Source organism: Pelophylax lessonae, assembly GCF_965119305.1.
Source record: "Pelophylax lessonae genome assembly, chromosome: 11".
NCBI classification, from domain to species: Eukaryota; Metazoa; Chordata; class Amphibia; order Anura; family Ranidae; genus Pelophylax; species Pelophylax lessonae.
The window spans coordinates 13,386,805-13,406,913 of record NC_138778.1 but is presented as its reverse complement, the minus strand read 5'-3'; the positions used below and the strand labels follow the sequence as shown (position 1 = coordinate 13,406,913).

At 43.4% G+C, this 20,109-nt stretch overlaps 1 protein-coding gene across 1 annotated transcript; it reads left to right on the top strand.

The window, feature by feature from the left end:
• Nucleotides 1-8,437: 8,437 nt before the first annotated feature.
• On the top strand, nt 8,438-18,947 carry LOC309566999 (leucine-rich repeat and fibronectin type III domain-containing protein 1-like protein; the record flags this gene model as incomplete). The annotated part of the gene is made up of 3 exons (XM_082272317.1): nt 8,438-8,657; nt 12,586-12,714; nt 17,659-18,947. The coding sequence occupies 3 exons, from the start codon at nt 8,438-8,440 to the stop codon at nt 18,945-18,947; spliced, it is 1,638 nt and encodes a 545-aa protein (XP_082128443.1).
• Between the last annotated feature and the right edge of the window lie 1,162 nt (nt 18,948-20,109).

The following is a 20,109-nucleotide window of genomic DNA, read 5'->3' as shown; positions in this document are numbered from 1 at the left end:
GAGAACGAGAGTGAGAGAGAACAAGAGAAAGCGAGGGGGAGCGAGAACGAGGGAGTGAACGAGAGGGAGAGAAAACAAGAGAGAGCGAGGGGGAGCGAGAACAAGAGAGAGAACGAGAGGGAGAGAGAACAAGAGAGAGCGAGGGGGAGCGAGAACGAGAGAGAGAACGAGAGGGAGAGAGAGGGAGTGAGAATGAGAGTGAGAGAACAAGAGAAAAAACAAAAGAGACAGAGAAGGAGAAAGAGCATAAGAGAGAACAAGGAAGAGTGAGTGGGAGCGAGAACGAGAGAGAGAGAGAGAACAAGAGAAAGTACAAAAGAGACAGAGAGGGAGCAAGATCATGAGAGATAACAAGGGAGAGGGAGAGGGAGGGAGAACGAATGGGAGAAAGAGAGAGAATGAGAGGGAGAGAGAACAAGAGGGAGAGAGAGGGAGTGAGAACGAGAGAGAGAGAGAACAAGAGGGAGAGAGAGGGAGTGAGAACGAGAGGGAGAGTGACCAAGAGAAAGAACAAAAGAGACAGAGAGGGAGCAAGAGCATGAGAGAGAACAAGAGAGAGCGAGAGGGAGCGAGAATGAGAGAAAAATAAAGAGAACAAGAGAGAGAATGAGAGGGAGCAAGAACAACAGAGAGAATGAGAGGGAGCGAGAACAGGAGAGAGAATGAGAGGGAGCGAGAACAGGAGAGAGAATGAGAGGGAGCGAGAACAGGAGAGAGAATGAGAGGGAGCAAGAACAAGAGAGAGAATGAGAGGGAGCGAGAACAGGAGAGAGAATGAGAGGGAGCGAGAACAAGAGAGACAGAGAGGGAAAGAGAGCGAGAGGGAGCGGGAACAAAAGAGGGGGAACGAGAGAGAATGAGAGGGAATGAAAACGAGAGAGAGAACAAAAAAGAGAATAAAAGGGAGGGAGAACGAGAGAAATAACAAGAGAGACAAGAGGGAGAAAGAACAAGAGAGAGATATAGAGAGACAGAGAGAATGAGAGAGAAAGAGAGAGCCAGGGTTAGAGAGATCCTGCCAATAAAACGTATTTGAATTTGAAAATGAGAAATAAAGGATGAGAGAGAAATTGAAAGAGAATGAGAGAGAGAGAGAACGTGAGAGGGAGAGAGAGAGAGAGAGAGAGAGAGAGAGATAGAGAGAACAGGAGAGAGAGAGTGAGGGTAGGAGAAAACAAGAGAGAGAGAGAATGAGAGAGTGAGGATGAGAGAGAACAAGAGAGAGAGAGGGCTAAAGAGGGAATGAGACATAGAGAACAAGAGAAAGAGAATGAGAGACAGGGATTGAGAAAAAATGAAACAGAGAGAACAGAGGGAGAAATTAAAAGAAAGAGAGAGAGAAAACAAGAAAGGAAGGATGAGAGAGAGAGAATGGAACAGAGGACAAGAGATCGAGAAAGAGAAAGTGCATAAGAAAGAGAATGAGAGAGAGTGAGAGAGAACAAGAGAGAATAAGAACGAGAGAGTATGAGAGAGAGAACAAAACTGAGAAAAGACGAGAGAGAGAGAGAGAAAAAGAGCATAAAAAAGAGGAGAGAGAGAACAATAGAGAGAAAGAATGATAGAGAATGAAAGAGATAGTAAGAGAATAGTATAAGAGAATGAGAGAGAGAACAAGATAAAGGACATGAGAGAGAATGAGGAAAAAAAAAAAAACAGGAGGAAAACAAAGCAGGTATAGCTTCAGGTCTAAAGACTTAAAGTACTCTCACAAGAACCAATTCATAGAATAAATGACTGTTTGGTCCAAATCTTTGTCCCAAAGGATCAGCTCATTCATTGGATTGAATTTAGTGCACATATCAATTCTGCCATGGAGGGAGAGTCATTTTTTTCCATAGCCTGGAAATAACTGTGTGAATAGCAGTGATTAAATGATGTAATAAGCCCTGTTTGAGTGATTTTAAGGTTCTCGGTATAATGGATAGCAGTGCAATTTTAGCACTTTCAGGTATCTCTTGGCCAGTCACTTTTGCACGGATACTGAAGATTTTTTGCTAATAGAATGACGGTGCTCCCACCATATATAGTGCAAAAGAATTCTAATTGTGGATAATGCTTTATTTTTGTTTTTATATTTTTATTTATTATTGTTGTGGAAATTTTATTAGGACTCGTGTGGACACTTTTCAGGATGTGTTTTATTTAGCTTGTCATTATGGCTCCTGTAGTTGATTTGCAATACGCTCATTAGAACGTGTACAGGCAAACCGGCATTGAGGAAAGACTACTGGCAGAGAAAGCCTTCCTTTAGATGTGTTGACGCGCTCACTCTACATAGGCATCTCTGCAGGCGAACACTCCCTGCGCTATGCGCGGGTCTGTTTGCCGGTAGAGATCTATGTGTATTGCGGTGCATCAAGCAGGAAGAATATGACCACCAGCGGGGGCCCCTGTATAATGTGCAGATTTGTTCGCTTGGCGGGGATATGTTTATTCTTTGAAGTCAATATTGTTTTGATATCTATCTGCCTTAATGAGGGGATACATGTTCATGTCTTTCTACTGTGCCTGATCACCATAGTGGAAACAGCATGGCTCTTTCACTGCAGATAGCCTCACGTCTATGGGAACAGTAGTATAACCCTATTAGGCATTGTTCTCTGAGCCTTGCTCAGTGGGATTCATGCCAGTAGTAGTGGCGGCTGTGCATGCACGGGTTTGAACAGAGCAGCGTTCACAGTTCTACACGCTGGTTTCATTGAGTAGTGTTAGGCACGAATTCTGCTTCATTGTTAACTACGATGTGCGGATTTCCACACAACAACAGTGGGAAGCCGTGCACACTGTTCTGCCCATTTACGATCGTGTACTCCCCCTTTCTATTGTATTTTTGAATTTATACAAGTGTGTCATTGGCTGATTCTATGTGAGTAACTTGTGTCATGTGACTGTACATTTGGAACTGATTGGCTGATGCGATATAGACATCATCTTCCTGCTGTTATCCCAGTGTTGCCCCCTAAATATTCTGTTACATATTTTTGTTAAATCCCAAAAAGTGTATTTTAATTGGTTTGCGCAAAAGTTATAGCAGGATAGATTTTTGGACTTTTTATTCATTTATTTATTTTTATTAGTAATGGCGGCGATCAGCGATTTTTAGCGGGACTGCCACATAGCCGTGGACAGATCGGACCCCTAGCTAACATTTTTGACACTTTTAGGTGACCAGTGGCATTAATATAGAAATCAATCAGTGCTAAATAATATGCACTGTTACTGTATAAATGACACTGGCAGGAAAGGGGTTAACACTGGGGGTGATCAAAGGGTTAAATGTGAGCCTAAAGTGTTTGCTAACTGTGGGGGGGGGGGGGCTCTGTGACAGGTACACAGAGATCGGTGTTGTAGCTTAGCTGAGACACACAATCTCTGTGTGCCTATTTGACAGAAGAGCCCCCTGCTTTGTTTACATAGGCAGGCGGCTCTCCTATCAGTTTCTGTGAAGATTGTGGGAGGCCAGCGGTGATCGTGCCCACTCCTCCTGTGGTCTGGCTCTCACAGTGTCTAAGACTGCATGCACATAATCATGTAGATCTATGTGATTAAACGCAGCCGAGCCGCCCTGCCGCAATAAATCTGCGTGGGGTGGTTGGCAAGTAGTTAATAATGCTTAAAGTGAAACAATATTAATGAAAAATAAATATTGTGCCTGGGGGGTCCCCTTAATGTGCCTGTAAAGTGGCGCCTCTGTATGATGTATAGAGCCTGCTGCACCAATATTGACATGTCTAAAGGAAAAAATGTCATTTAAACTTGCTCACGGCTGTAATGTATTGTCAGCTCCCGACAATACAGAAAAAAAAGCGGCGTTGACCCCCCCCCCCCCCAGTCCATACCAAGCCCTTCAGGTCCGGATTTTAGGGGGAACTCCACCACAAAATTAAAAAAAAAAACCACGGGGTCCCCCCAAAATAAATACCAGACCCTTATCCAAGCATGGAGCCTGGCAGGCCAGGATAGGGGGGGCGAGCAGGCGCCCCTCCCCCCCTCCTGAACCATACCAGATGCTTTCCCTCAACATGGGGAGGGGGCTTTTGGGCAATTGATTTAAGGGGGCATTCTGATGGGGACAGATGATGTAAGGGGCATTCTGATGGGGACAGTTGATGCAGGGGGCATTCTTAAGAGGCATTTGTCATAAGGGGGAATTTATTTAAGTGGCGAGTGGCACTTTGATTTGGACAATTGAGGAGTGGGTGCTCTGATGAGGACAGTTAATGTAAGTGGGCACTCTGATGGGGACAGTTGATATAAGGGGCAATCGGATTAGGCAATTGATGTAAGGGGCACTCTGGAGGGGATAATTGATGTAAGGGGGAATTGTAAAGGGGTAATTGATGTAAGGGGGCACTCTGAAGGGGGTAATTGATGTAAGGAGGCACTCTGATGTGGACATTTTATCTAATGGACACTCTAATTAGGATAGTGGATGTAAGAGGGGACTCTTATAGGAATACTGATATAAGGGGAAACTCTGATGAGGACTTCTGATGTAGGTTTGGACTCTGATAGGGACACCTACAGGTTCTGTTTAATCACCCTAATCTAATGACAGCCTATATACCAGCATTCCCTGTACACTCCTGCACCTCCTCTGTGCTACCTGTCAGAAGTTACTTCCGGGTTGTGACTGGTACAGAAGAATGAACAGGGAATACTGGTTCCTGGATCCCTATCACACTATTGACATTATGTCCCTCTGACTTTTTTTTTTTACTGCCCCCCCCCCAAATCAGATTAGAATCTGGCTGGAAACGCAGCCATCTTTTGAGGACCAAGATTGTGGCATGGGATCTGGGCAAAATCACCTAAACAGCCAATCACAGTGGGTGAGCACTGTATGGGTGAGTGTGTATAAAGAAGATAACCTGGCAATACAGGTAAATGGGGGGAAAAATGGGGGATGGGGAGTTAAGTTCATTGCACCTTAAAAACAACCAAAAGTCACCTTAATTTCACTTTTCTCATTGACTCCAATGCATTTCACCAACATTTTTGAGTACTTTTCTCCCAATTTTGCTCACCCCTATTAGGGACCTTCTTCCAACTTTGTAAAGACTGGAGTTCGACTTTAAAAATAAAATATTCGAAGAATAAGTGTTCAAAGCTAAAAAGCCTGGCAAACCGCACCACCTGTCCTGCACAATCCGAGGTACAACGAGCGAAAGAGAACTTCCATCCACACACTGTAGCTGCCTTGAATACCGAATGCAAAGCAGTTCTGCTACTTTGTTATATTTTGACATCGCGTACTATGTATAAAAGCCTTAAATTGTATGAATTATTCACAAGCCCATTTTCCACTTCACTTTGATCCCTCCTCACCAGACGTTCCGCTATAGAGATGAGGATAGAAGCCGTGGCATAGCCGTTCTTTCTTTGTTTCTTTTGTTTGGCCGTTGCTGCGTGAAGAAACTTCTAGAGTTCCATTGTTAATGGAGAGGAAAAGTACAGGTGCTTCAGAGCGCTCCGAACTGTTAAAAAAGTTACCTTGCGGATGGGAAAGACAAGTAGTGAATGGAGAAACAGAACAAAATGGCCATCGTTTGTTTTGCTGCTGGGCTCCTTGTGCTGAAAAGCCCAAAATGTCAACTTAGCAAAATAGTTATTTTGTATCATTGTTGGCCAATGGTTCATTGTAATGTCGGTGTTTGGCAATTTTCACTCTTCAGAATCACTCTTAGGGGTGTATGTATAAAAAAAATGTGCATAGCTGTTCATTCATTAAAACTGTATTTAAATGTATTCTATTCGAATGGGGCAAAAAAAAATGTTCTTTATGTAGCACTACTCCCTGGGGAGCTGCTTGAAGCGGATTTCCCTGGGTTACCCATAGCAACAACTTGATAATTCGAGGTACTCTAAGTGCTTGGCTCAGTCAGAAAACAGTCCAGGGGATTTGTTTTTTTGGGTTTTTATTGAGAACTGGGATAGGAGAAGGGATGAGTGGGATACTCCAACTGGATAAACTATGCACAATTTCAGGACTTCTAACTGTAGTTAAATGTGGCAAGGCCGCTGCTACACCTTGCCACTGTAGTGAAGTAGTTAATAAGCGAACTGTAAAGTGAATCACTCTTTAGGTCCCCGCTTGGCACCCCCTTTACCTCTATTCTTCAGGGTTCTACTTACATAGTTACATAGTAGGTGAGGTTGAATAAAGACAATAGTCCATCCAGTTCAACCTGTGTAGGTGTGTGTGGCCGTAATCAGCTCTCATACATGTTAAAGAAATTATGAATGTTTCATAATTATTATATGTCTTATAATCATTTATGCTTATATATATGGAGCTTTCCCAGAACTGCATTTTTTCAGCAGATTCTGCTAATAATATAAACAGTGGCTACTCCATATCCTGTCATATGTTTTTTGTTAAAGACCTCATATGAAGTTTTCACATTAACAAAGACTTAGACTATATTGCATGACGTTCGTATATCATGTTCAGATGTTTTGTAGACGAGGTAGAATACAATAGACTACTGTTCAACCCCCCCCCCCCCCTTAGGATATATTAAAGGCTGTACAGGCCATCAATCATTGTCCAAAGGAAGGGGGGGGGGGTTTCAATCTTAACAATGTTAAAAATGTATAGAAGGATAGGAGACACTTATGCAAACCAGACAGATCATAGTAGCTAATAGTAGTATATCGGTGTAACCTGTCTCCTCGTATACGAGTATTAAACCTGTCTTTCCTTGTATCAGCTTGTGGTCTAAAGGTGATTTCCCTTACAATACCCCTGAATGTTCTTCTCCTTGAGATGTACATCCAAGAGTTTTTTGAAAGCCACCATACTTCCCGCAGAAATCACCTCTTGTGGTAGAGAATTCCACAATCTTGTAGCCCTAACAGTAAAGAACCCCCCCACGTTGCCTTAGGTTAAAACGCTTCTCCTCTAATCGCATTGTATGCCCTCGAGTCCTCATGGCACCCCATTTACTCTGACATACTGTGTGAGCTGACCTTTTATCCTCTGACTTCACTGGAGTGCTCCCCCTTCCTGGGCAGACCCCTTGGCAAGCCCCCTGGTACTCAAGGACACTGTTTTTTCCCCAGGTGACTCTGCCAGCAGCTCCACTGTTAGCTTTACAGGATCCTTTTTGGCTCAGCTCCACACCTGGTTCACTAGGCCGATTGCCTGTGACCACCTTCCTCAGACAGCAGGAGAAGAGACAGCCATCACCCTCCTCCTGGGACTCTGCTTCTCGCCAGAGATGCCCTGTCACATGCGCCCTCAGCTTTTATGGTCAATCCCAGGATGCACTGCAAGGGTGCCCTCCCACTGGGACTGCCACAAAAGCCCGTTTGCCACTGGCTAGGTTTCCTCCACTGTCCAACAGGCTCCCCCATTGGATACAGTGGGAACACTCCCTCAGACCAAGTGACTCACACCTGGACATATGTAACAGGCATAACTAACAGATCAGGCTCCCCTGATAAGCAGATGGAGCATAACAATGCCTTTATCCTAGCACCTATCTAGGAGGGTGCTACATTTAAGCTATAGTCTGTGCAACTTCAATGTGTGAATGCAGAGAATACTGCACTATGGCCACTAGATGGCAACTTAGAGTATACTTATTTCTTATGATAGTTAGCATCCTCTAGTGGCCATTATGCTTTGATTTTCTTTTGCAACCCAAAAATTTCGCCATGTCAACTGGCATCAGGTTAATTTGGACCTGTTCTCAGCAAGCTGCTGCCCTACAGCCAACCCCAAGAATAGACTTTTACAGCCATGTTAAAGCCCTACTTTTTTTTCTTATGCAGTCCGGCTACATAACATTTAAATAGTATGGCGCTAGTTTTTTTTTTTACTACTTCGTGTGCTTACCTGTACTGAGATGCTCTGTAGCAGAAGCATGCTGGAGAGGCGGATTGCTGCTCCCCAGACAACTGCTTTCACTTCAACAGGACAACACTGGAAGGAAGCTGGCAGAACACAGTAGCAAACAGCAGGCTTATAGTGTAGTCAGAGACAGGCTGTAGTCCGCAGCCAAGAAGAATCACAGCAGACATGGTAGAAGGCAGGGGGTGGTCAAAGGGCAGGTTGAGGTCACATCAGAAAGTCAGCAGAGACAAGTTGTGTTCAGGAGATAGCAGCGACAACCCATGGTCAAGAACTAGCCAAGGTCACACCAAGAATAAGCAGAAAAAAATACATAATCAGGAACTAACCAAGGTCACGCCAGGAATCATCAGAGACAAGCTAAGGTAAGGAACTACCCAAAGGAAAACTGGGATTCAGCAGAGATAAGCCATGGCCAAAAGCTAGCAGAGGTCACACAAGGAATCATCCCATATAAACCATGATCAGGAACTAGCTGTGGTCACACCAGGAATAAGCCATGGTCATGAACTACTCCAAGCCACAACAGGAATCACCAGAGAAAAGTCATTGTCAGGAACTAGCGAAGGTCACACCATGAATCAGCAGAGACCAGATGTGGTCAGGAACTACAGAAGGTCACGCCAGGATTCAGAAGAGAAAAGTCATAATCTGGAACTAGCCAAGGTCACACCAGGAATCCTCAGAGACAAGCCGTGGTCAGGAACTACCCAAGGTTACACCAGGAATCATCAGAGACAAGCCGTGGTCAGGAACTACCCAAGGTTACACCAGGAATCATCAGATATAAAATATGGTGAGGAACAAGCCAAATCACACCAGGAATCAGCAGAGACAAGCTGTGGTCAAGAACTATCCAAGGTCATAACAAGAATTAGCAGAGACAAGCAGTGGTCAGCAACTACCTTAAGTTATACTGGTATTCAGCAGAGACAACACATGGCCAGGAATTAACAGATTTTACACCACCAGTAATCATCAGATTTAATCTATGGTTGGGAACTAGCAAAGGTCACACCAGGAATCAGCTGAAACAAGCTGTGGTCAAGAGATAGCCAAGGTCGCACCAAGAATTAACAGAGATAAGCAGTGGTCAGCAACTACCCCAAGTCACTCTAGGAATATGCAGGGACAACCCATGGTCAAGAACTAACCAAGGTCACACCAATAACTAGCAGAGATAAGCCATGGCTAGCTGAGGTCACGCCAGGAATCAGCAAAAATAAGCCGTGGTCATGAAATACCCCAAGTCACACCAGGAATCAGCAGAGACAAGCCATGGTCAGAAACCAGCCAAGGTCACACCAGGAATCAACAGAAACAACACATAAACTATGGTCAGGAATTAGCAAAGGTCACCCCAGGAATCAGCCAAAACAAGCTGTGGTCAAGAGATAGCCAAGGTCGCACCATAAATTAACAGAGATAAGCAGTGATCAGCAACTACCCCAAGTCACTCCAGGAATAAGCAGGCACAACCCATGGTCAAGAACTAACCAAGGTCACACCAAGAATTAGCAGAGATAAGCCATGGTCAGGAACTAGCTGAGGTCACACCAGGAATCAGCAAAAATAAGCCGTGGTCATGAAATACCCCAAGTCACACCAGGAATCAGCAGAGACAAGCCATGGTCAGAAACCAGCCAAGGTCACACCAGGAATCAACAGAAACAACACATAAACTATGGTCAGGAATTAGCAAAGGTCACCCCAGGAATCAGCCAAAACAAGCTGTGGTCAAGAGCTAGCCAAGGTTACACTAAGAATTAGCAGAGAAGCAATGGTCAGCAACTACACCAAGTCACACCAGGAATCAGCAGAGACAACCCATAGTCAGGACTTTGCTGAGATCACACCAGGAATTATCAGAGATTAGCTATAAACAGGAGTTAGCCGAGATCACCAGGAATCATCAGAGAAAAGCCATGGTCAGGTAATAGCCAAGGTCAAATCAGAAGTCAAAAGAGATAAGCCATGGCCAGGAACTAGCCAAGATAAATAACAGGAAAATAGAGAAGGGACATGTCTAAAGGCAGGCAGGGTCAGCAACAGGTAAACATATCTCAGGAACAGGTTTGGGTACAGGACACGTGGTAACAGCTGAAGACCAACCAGAAACTGCCTACTTCAGCTCTACTCCTTAAATAGGCCATCAAGTACCAAGGCTGGAATTGGCATGTGTGCCAGTGCACCTGTGTACCCATACCTGTATGAATTAGCGTGCTTTTGAAAATGTGTGTGCACAATCATGCGGCTAGAAATTACCTTTGTTCTGTGCGTTGGCACACTTGCCTGTGCACAATGTGTTCTGATGCTGTGCTGACACAGTCCATCCAAACATTCTAGCTATAAGTGGGGGTCTTGCTCTAGACCAGGATCACAACCTCTGCAATGCCTTAATACAAAGCATGTTATTAAGAGTGTTGTGTTAGGTCAGCCCGTTAATTTTGAATGAACAGCTCATGGCAACGCACAGTTACTGTGGGTCGCAATGCGCTCTAATGCAGTTACATAGCTTTCATGCATTGGGTGCCATTAATTATTAACACATGCATAGTGCAGTACTAAATGTTATTGCTTTGCGAAAGTGTAATCCTAGCCTTATAGTGTATGTCCTGGCTCTAAACCATCCATCAGGGAGTTTTGGGGGATCTTCGTGTGTTCCAGCTTCCCCTGTTAGAATCTCCATAATATGAAATCACTAAAAAATCCAGCAGGGATTGTGGGACTCCTGTTTGAAATCACTAAGCTCCATACAGCCTACCTGACAGGGACCCCCTGTCAAAAGTGAATGAGGACCTAGATTTATCAGTTCCTTTCTCTGCAGCTTCAGCAGTACAGATGGATGCATAGGAAACACTCCGAGGCTTCCTGCTCATTCACAAACTGAAGCACAGTAAACACAGTTTACTTTGCTTCAGTGATGAATGGCCACAGATGTGATTGGTACTGATTGCTCACTGTGTTCATTCAGGAACGGAAGGGGCCATTAAATTACATATTTACCAGCCCCTTCCCCCACTCTCTGTCCTTAAATACCCCCTCTGTGTGCGTGCTTGCATTAGCTCCCGGCGGGTGAGGAGGGAAGCCAGAAGTGCTGCGGGGGGGCACACAGGGGGGCCCATAAAGCAAATAAAAAGGGACGCATGTGCTAGGATAAATCCAAAGAAGAGGAGAAACTAGCAGTGCTAGGGGGGGGGGGAGCAGGGCAGAAGCAGACCAGCAAGCAGAAGCAGACCAGGGTCTGTAATAAGACAGTACAGTCGACCCTTCTGATCAGCAGGTGCCTGGGCCCCCTTTTGAACTGTCGGGGCCCAGAACAGGAGGGCTGGCTGAACTGTCCTATCAGTGGCCCTTTGGGAGTCCCTTATATTGGGCACCGCAGATGTGCACACACAGGAGTTCAGCACAGGGATCTCACCAACAGTGACTCAAGTGGTGGTTTGAAGATCCATTGTCCACCAAATATTGAAATATGAGTATGGCACAACTGCAAACCTACCAAGACATGGCCGTCCACCTAAACTGACCGGCCAGGCAAGGAGAGCATTCAATAGAGAAGCAGCCAAGAGGCCCATGGTAACTCTGGAGGAGCTGCGGAGATCCACAGCTCAGATGGGAGAATCTGTCCACAGGACAACTATTAGTCGTGCATTTCACAAATCTGCCCTTTATGGAAGAGTGGCAAGAAGAAAGCCATTGGTGAAAGAAAGTCATAAGAAGTCCCGTTTGCAGATTGTGAGAAGCCATGTGGGGGACACAGCAAACATGTGGAAGAAGGAGCTCTGGTCAGATGAGACCAAAATTGAACTTTTTGGCCTAAAAGCAAAATGCTATGTGTGGCGGAAAACTAACACTGCACATCACCCTGAACACACCATCCCCACCGTGAAACATGGTGGTGGCAGCATCATGTTGTGGAGATGCTTTTCTTCAGCAGGGACAGGGAAGCTGGTCAGAGTTGATGGGAAGATGGATGGAGCCAAATACAGGGCAATCTTAGAAGAAAACCTGTTAGAGTCTGCAAAAGACTTGGGACTGGGGCGGAGGTTCACCTTCCAGCAGGACAACGACCCGAAACATCCAGCCAGAAATACAATGGAATGGTTTACATCAAAGCATACTCATGTCTTAGAATGGCCCAGTCACAGTCCAGACCTAAATCCAATTGAGAATCTGTGGTAAGACTTGAAAATTGCTGTTCACAGACGCTCTCCATCCAATCTGACAGAGCTTGAGATATTTCGCAAAGAAGAATGGGCATAAATGTCCCTCTCTAGATGTGCAAATCTGGTAGAGACATCCCCAAAAAAGACTTGCAGCAGTAATTGCAGGGAAAGGCGGTTCTACAAAGTATTGACTCAGGGGGGTGAAAATAAATGCACCCCACACTTTTCACATATTTATTTATAAAAAAATTTGAAAACCATTTATCATGTTCCTCCCACTTCACAATTATGTGCCACTTGGTGTCGGTCTATCACATAAAATCCCAATAAAACACATTTACGTTTTTTGGTTGTAACATGACAAAACGTGGAAAATTTCAAGGGGTATGAATACTTTTTCAAGGCATAGAATGCAACACAATGCTCTGTTTTAGTCATGAGATATTTGGATACATTTTGTGTCTGAAAATTGGCCGACCCAAAACAAATTACTATTTCATACCAACTAATCTTTATATTCCGATCAATTCCTACCCTGAGTTTTTGTATCCCCAGGGCCCAGTAACACGCCTCCAGAAAAACTATCAAGACCATCAAGCAGGAAAAAGAACTTGCCCAAGGCAGACTTTCTGAGCTCCTTGGAACATTTCCACTTTTTGATAAAATTAAAGGCAAAATCTCATGGTAAAATATATATATTTATGTATCAAAATTAACCACTTCCGGACCGCCCGCCGCAGTTTTACGTTGGTACTTTGATGTTAAATGCCATAACCCTATTATTTTCTTACTCGGCCAGCGGTCCTCTTTCACGTAAAAGTTGTCCCAGTGGCGGATTCCTTCCCTACTGGGAAAACAACCGGGGAGCGGCGCGGGGAAGTGGGCGGGGGGGGGGGGGGAGTCCGCCGCTTCCCGGGCATTTTCCCCAGCTTACCGGAAAAAAAAATTACATTTTTTTTGTGCTTTTATTTGTAGATGTGAGATCTAAGGTCCTTCTGACCGCAGATCTCACATTACCACTTCCAGACCGCCTGCCGCAGTTATACGTTGCTACTTTGACATTAAATACCAGGGTTATGGCAGCAAATATCTGCCATAACCCCGGTATTTTTTTACTGGGTGGGCGGTCCTCTTTCACATAAGAGTGATCCCAGTGGCATATTCGCCGCGGGATCTCCTTTATAGAGGTGCCCCCTCCTGCCACTTCCCAGTAGTTTTCCCCGCTTACCGGAGCCATTGGTAGCGGGGAAAGCGATCGGGTCCTTTCCCCTCCTAGGCAGAAAGGAGAGTGAGGGCAAGCTGGCCCCCACTCCACTCTTTGGCCTTGGAGGACCGGAGCGACTTCATACATCACTTCCTCCCAACGGCCTTAAAGGGCCCATTTTTTTTCATGATGAAAAAAAAATGACTTTTTTTTTTTTTTAGTGTAGACGTGAGATGTGAGGTCTTTTTGACCCCAGATCTCACATTAAAGAGGACCTGTCATGCTTATTTATATTACAAGGGATGTTTACATTCCTTGTAATAGGAATAAAAGTGATCAAAACATTTTTTTTAAAAGGTACAGTGTAAAAATAAAAAATAAAAGTTTATCATAAATAAGAAAAAAAAATGTAAAGCGTCCCATCCCTCCGAGCTCGTGCGCAGAAGCGAACGCATGCGCAAGTCGTGCCCATATATGTAAACAATTTTCAAACCACACATCATTAGAGCGAGAGCAATAATTCGAGCCCTAGAACTTCTCTGTAACTCTAAACTGATAACCTGTAGAAATTTTTAAAACATCGCCTATGGAGATTTTTAAGTACCAATGTTTGTTGCCATTCAACGAGCGTGCGCAATTTTGAAGCATGACATGTAGGGTATCAATTTACTCGGCGTAAAATTATCTTTCACATTATAGAAAAAAAATTGGGCTAACTTTACAGTTTAGGTTTTTTAAAATGCAGTGAAATTTTTTTTTATTTTTTTTTTTTTGAAAGATCGCTGTGCAAATACCACTTGGCAAACAATATTGCAACGACCGCCATTTTATTCTCCATTCTCTTAAAAGAAAAAAAAAAAACACACATACACACACACACACACATATATATATATATATATATATAGTTTGCATATATATATATATATATATATATATATTGTTTATTTGAGAATGTTTTATTTTGTATATTTATTTCAGCGCCGCATCATTCTTTTTATTCATATATATATATATATATATATATATATATATATATATATATATATATATATATACACACATATATATATATATATATATATATATATATATATACACACAGTTTGTGTATATATATATATACATATATATATATATATATATACAGTATATATATATATATATATATATATATACTGTACATATATATATATATACTGTACATATATATATATACAGTATATATATATATATATATATAAAATGTTTGGGGGGTTCTAAGTAATTTTCTAGCAAAAAATACTGATTTTACCTTGTAAACATCAAGTGTCAGAAATAGGCCCGGTCCCTAAGTGGTTAAGTAAAAAAAAATAAAAAATAGAAACTAGTTTTAGTTTCCATGAAAAGAATTGCTCATGTAAATGTTGAATCAAGAGAATGTTCCTCTGTTTTAGAGAGAAAATATGACATCTCATGAGATTGTATAAATGTCTTGAGAGTTGTTTCTTTTTTTTTTTCCTATTTCAGCAGTTACTAGAGAGATGAGTGGGAGCGCAGTCTGTCAAAACAGCGAACCGCAGACAACATTGTTCAACCAAACCCAAGAAAAATTTTGTGTTTATTGACATATCTTCCTTTTAGATTGTGCAAATGTATTTATTAGTTTTCGACTGTAACAATTCTCAGTGTCTGGTATTTTTTCCACCATTTTCTTTTTATACATATAACATTAACCACTTGACGACCCCCCCCCCCCACGCAGATTTCCTGCGGCTCAGCTGTGCATAATCACTAAGATCTACGTGATTATGTGCACGCGGTCTCGGCTGTGCACGCGCCACCGGAGCTGCCCGCGGGAGGAGCGGGCACAATCACCGCCGCCCTCCCGCAATCTTCACAGAAACTGACAGAAGAGCCGTCTGCCTTTGTAAACAAAGCAGGCAGCTCTCCTGTCAGACAGGCACAATGAGCTAAGTTGAATCACTGATCTCTGTGTGCCTGTCACAGAGCCCCCCCCCCCACAGTTAGTAAGCACAAATAGGCTTACATTTAACTCTTTGATTACCCCCAGTATTAACCCCTTCCCTGCCAGTGTCATTTATACAGTAACAGTGCATATTATTTAGCAATGATTACTGTAGTAATGTCACTGGTCCCCCCAAAAGTGTCAGAAGTGTCAGTTAGGTGTCCGATCTGTCCGCCACAATGTTTCAGTCCCGCTAAAAATCGCAGATCGCCGCCATTACTAATAAAAACAAAAAAAAAATAATAAAGAGTACAAAAGTCTTTAACTCTAGATTGTAAACACTATAACTTTTGTGCAAACCAATAAAATACACTTCTTGGGATTTATTACACCAAAAATTTGTAGCAGAATACAAATCTATCTATCTCTATATATATATATATATATATATATATATATATATATATATATAGGCATCTAGAGTGTAAGGTAGGGGTCTCCAAACTTTCTGAACAAAGGGCCAGTTTACTGTCCATGAGGCTTTTAGGGAACTAGACTGTGGCCAGTGGGAGTAGAAAATGGCCCGGTGTCTGTGGATGTAACCAATGCCCCATCATTGGTATTAGTAGGAGGGATAGTGCTCCTTCATTGGTATTAGTGGGAGGGATAGTGCTCCTTCATTGGTATTAGTGGGAGGGATAGTGCTCCTTCATTGGTATTAATGGGAAGGATAGTGCCCCATCATTGGTATTAATGGGAAGGATAGTGCCCCATCATTGGTATTAATGGGAGGGATAGTGCTCCTTCATTGGTATTAATGGGAGGGATAGTGCTCCTTCATTGGTATTAATGGGAGGGATAGTGCCCCATCATTGGTATTAATGGAAGGGATAGTGCTCCTTCATTGGTATTAGTGGGAGGGATAGTGCTCCTTCATTGGTATTAGTGGGAGGGATAGTGCTCCTTAATTGGCATTAATGGGAGGGATAGTGCCCCATCATTGGTATTAATAGGAGGGATAGTGCTACTTCATTGGTATTAATGGGAGGGATAGTGCTCTAGATTGGTATTAGTGGGAGGGATAGTGCCCCATCATTGGTATTAGTGGGAGGGATAGTGCTCCTTCATTGGCATTAATGGGAGGGATAGTGTCCCATCATTGGTATTAGTGGAAGGGATAGTGCTCCTTCATTGGTATTAGTGGGAGGGATAGTGCTCCTTCATTGGCATTAATGGGAGGGATAGTGCCCCATCATTGGTATTAATAGGAGGGATAGTGCTACTTCATTGGTATTAATGGGAGGAATAGTGCTCCTTTATTGGTATTAGTGCGAGGGATAGTGCCCCATCATTGGTATTAGTGGGAGGGATAGTGCCCCATCATTGGTATTAGTGGGAGGGATAGTGCTCCTTCATTGGTATTAATGGGAGGGATAGTGCTCTTTCATTGGTATTAGTGGGAGGAATAGTGCTCCTTCATTGGTATTAATGGAAGGGATAGTGCTCCTTCATTGGTATTAATGGGAGGGATAGTGCCCCATCATTGGTATTAATGGGAGGCATAGTGCTCCTTCATTGGTATTAATGGGAGGGATAGTGCTCCTTCATTGGTATTAGTGGGAGGGATAGTGCCCCATCATTGGTATTAATGGGAGGGATAGTGCCCCATCATTGGTATTAATGGAAGGGATAGTGCTCCTTCATTGGTATTATTAGGAGGAATAGTGCCCCATCATTGGTATTAGTGGGGGGAATAGTGCCCCACAATTAGTATCAGTGGGAGGAATAGTGCCCCATCATTGATATTAGTGGGAGGAATAGTGCCCCGTCATTGGTATTAATGGAAGGGATAGTGCTCCTTCATTGGTATTAATGGGAGGGATAGTGCTCCTTCATTGGTATTATTAGGAGGAATAGTGCCCCATCATTGGTATTAGTGGGGGGAATAGTGCCCCCATCATTGGTGTCAGTGGAAGGAATAGTGCCCCCATCATTGGTATTATTAGAAGGAATAGTGCCCCATCATTGATATTAGTGGGAGGAATAGTGCCCCGTCCTTGGTATTATTGGAAGGAATAGTGCCTCATCATTGGTATTAGTGGGAGGAATAGTGCTCCCTCATTTGTATCAGTAGGAGAAATAAGGGCCCCATCGCTGGTGTCTGTGGGATGAAGAGTTCAAAGTGCTGGCATCAGTTTGAGGAAAAGTGTCTCATATCAGTGGGAGAAATAGTGCCCCTTTATTGGTGTCAGTGGAAGGAAGAATGTCCCATCGTTGGGGGTCAGTGGTAGATATAGTGCCTCAAGGGCCATATAATGGCAAGCAAAGGGCCACATTCAGTTTGGAGTCCACTGGTATAAAGCAGTTCATTTTGGATGTCATAAAATGAGGACCAAGGTATTATCTTTCTTTTTTTTTTTGCATTGACATTTTTGTTACAGAAAGTATTGATATTTCTTTTCTTTTTTCTTTTTAGATTTCATGGGTCCTCTTCTTGTGACATTTAAATCCCTCCTGGTTATCTTTAACTATGGGAAAGTTGTGCAGGCGGCTTGTCCTACTGGATGCACTTGCACTCCATCTTTCATTAATTGTTGTGAATCGGAGAGATTTTTGGAAACCCCAGTCAAAGGCTTTGATAACGTGACCAAATTACGTTTGAGCGGCTGTCCGCGCTTAGTAATCGCCAAGCAGAGCATCTGGACTCTGAAGTCTCTGGAAGACGTAATGATTACAGGGACGCCAGTGTCCTACCTCGATGAGTACGCATTTAGCGACCTCCCCAAGCTGAAGAATTTAGTTTTAAATGAGCTGAACCTGAGCGTGACAAACACTCATCCATCAGCCTTCACCGACCTTCCCATTCAGCAGCTGGACCTGAAGAACAACAACTTCAAGATAATTCACAGTCAAATGTTCAGCGGCCTGAAAAACCTCCGTAGCCTCGATCTTTCCAGAAACAAAATCATCGTTATCCATAATCAGGCATTCGAGAGCCTGGCTGTGTTGTCCACATTGAATCTAGATTATAACAAATTATCCTCGGTCACCCCGTTCTGGTTTAGACCTTCTAGTAATTATTCCTCATTGAGCATTAGCATTCTGGGAAACAATCTGACCAACGAGTGCCGTTTCAGAGGGTTTGACCTTCCAGAGAACCGCTGGTTCCAAAAGTCCTTATGGCCCAATCACTCAGTTCCCACTGCGACAGCGAACTTACCTGTGTGCTCTTTGCCTTTTTTTACTAACAATTACCATGAAATGTATGTGAAAGAATCATCCCTGGTGACAATGACATGTTCCGCACAGGGTACACCAAAGCCTGCGTTGACCTGGACGCTCCCATCTGGATCGGAAGTCCTTACCACCACTTTATCAATTTCTATCACCAACGAAAAGTTGAATTTATCAAGAGCAAAGCTAAGTGACTCTGGTATCTATGCTTGTGTTGCTAGCAACAGCGAAGGGTCTTCGGTGGCCTTACTGAGGCTCTCTGTGATTCCCAACACCACCACCACCACCACAGCAATGGTCCAGGATCTCATGGTGACCGATGTGCCTAAGAAAAAGGCTTCTTTTGTGTTGCTTATCGTGTTTATTATACTACTCTCTTTGGTTTTGGCCTTCGTGATGGGTTACATTGTCAGACTATTCTACAGGTTGGCCAAAAAACCCAGCGATGATGACTTTGAGTTCAGTCGATTTGTGGATACGCCCAACATCCTTCCCATCCCGGAAAACCCCCAACCAATGCCACATGTCTAACAATTAAACCTAGTGTCTCTGTGCCTGGTGAATCAATATGGATAAACAAGTATCTGCAGTAGTTGTGAAGATGGGTGATAGGCACTGGATCCCATAAAATGTCTGCTGCCACGAGTTAGCAAGCACCTTATGGTTTAGGTATGCCGACTCTTGTGGGCTTATGAGTGCAGAAGGGCATGCAGGAGTTTGAAAAAAGGTTTGCAGACAGAATATAAGGCAGCACATTACCGTCTCAGAGTCCAAAAAAAGCCAAAGTATTTCAGGTGCTTAAAAGTGCCTCCTTTCTCACCACTAATAAGTTCTTGGAGGTGAACCCTATGTAAGGAGCTGGATCACATGCTGGTTGTAGCCTATGGCCTTTGCATTCACTGTTATTAGTCATACCTTAAAGCAGTTGTAAACCACTGGTTGCTTTTTTTTTTTTTGGACCTGCAAGGTAAAGGCATAATGTGCTAGTATGCATCGCATACTAGCACATTATGTGAAACTTACCTGAAAACAAAGCCCTCTAGTAATGCAATGGAGGCAGCTGCCATTTTCTCCTGGTCTTCCTTCCGCGGACCCTGGCTGTGTGACAGGCTAGAGCTGAGATGACATCACTCTCGCGCATGTGCGGGGGAGCTACTGTATCATTAGCGGCACAGGTGGCTGTTCCTTCAGAGCGCATGAGCCAATGATGTCATTGGCTGCATGCAATGTAAATATATTCTAAACGGTACACATTTATGAGATATTTACAGTACCTATAGGTAAGCCTTATTATAGGCTTACTTATAGGTACAAATTATAGCTTAGAGTTTACTTCCTCTGCTAGACTGTCAGGCAGGACCGGGACAAGGGATGGGCGCCATGGTTTACTGGGAGTGCCTTTCTTCTGTTGCAAGGTTGACAGGAGTAGTGACAGCCACAAGTGATTTTGACAAGCGAGTTTTCACCACATCTAGATACCTAAATGCATTAAGTTGCTGTCATGTAATTGGCTGATTAGCAATTTGTGTTACCAAGCAACTGAACAGGTGGACCTAATAAAGTGGCCGGTGAGTATATATATATGTATATATAATTTAAGCAAGTTTAAGAGTGAAACAAAACCCATCCAAACACCTGCAAATAAAATACACAGCAAACGTGAAAATACAAGTGAACAATAACCAATTGACAA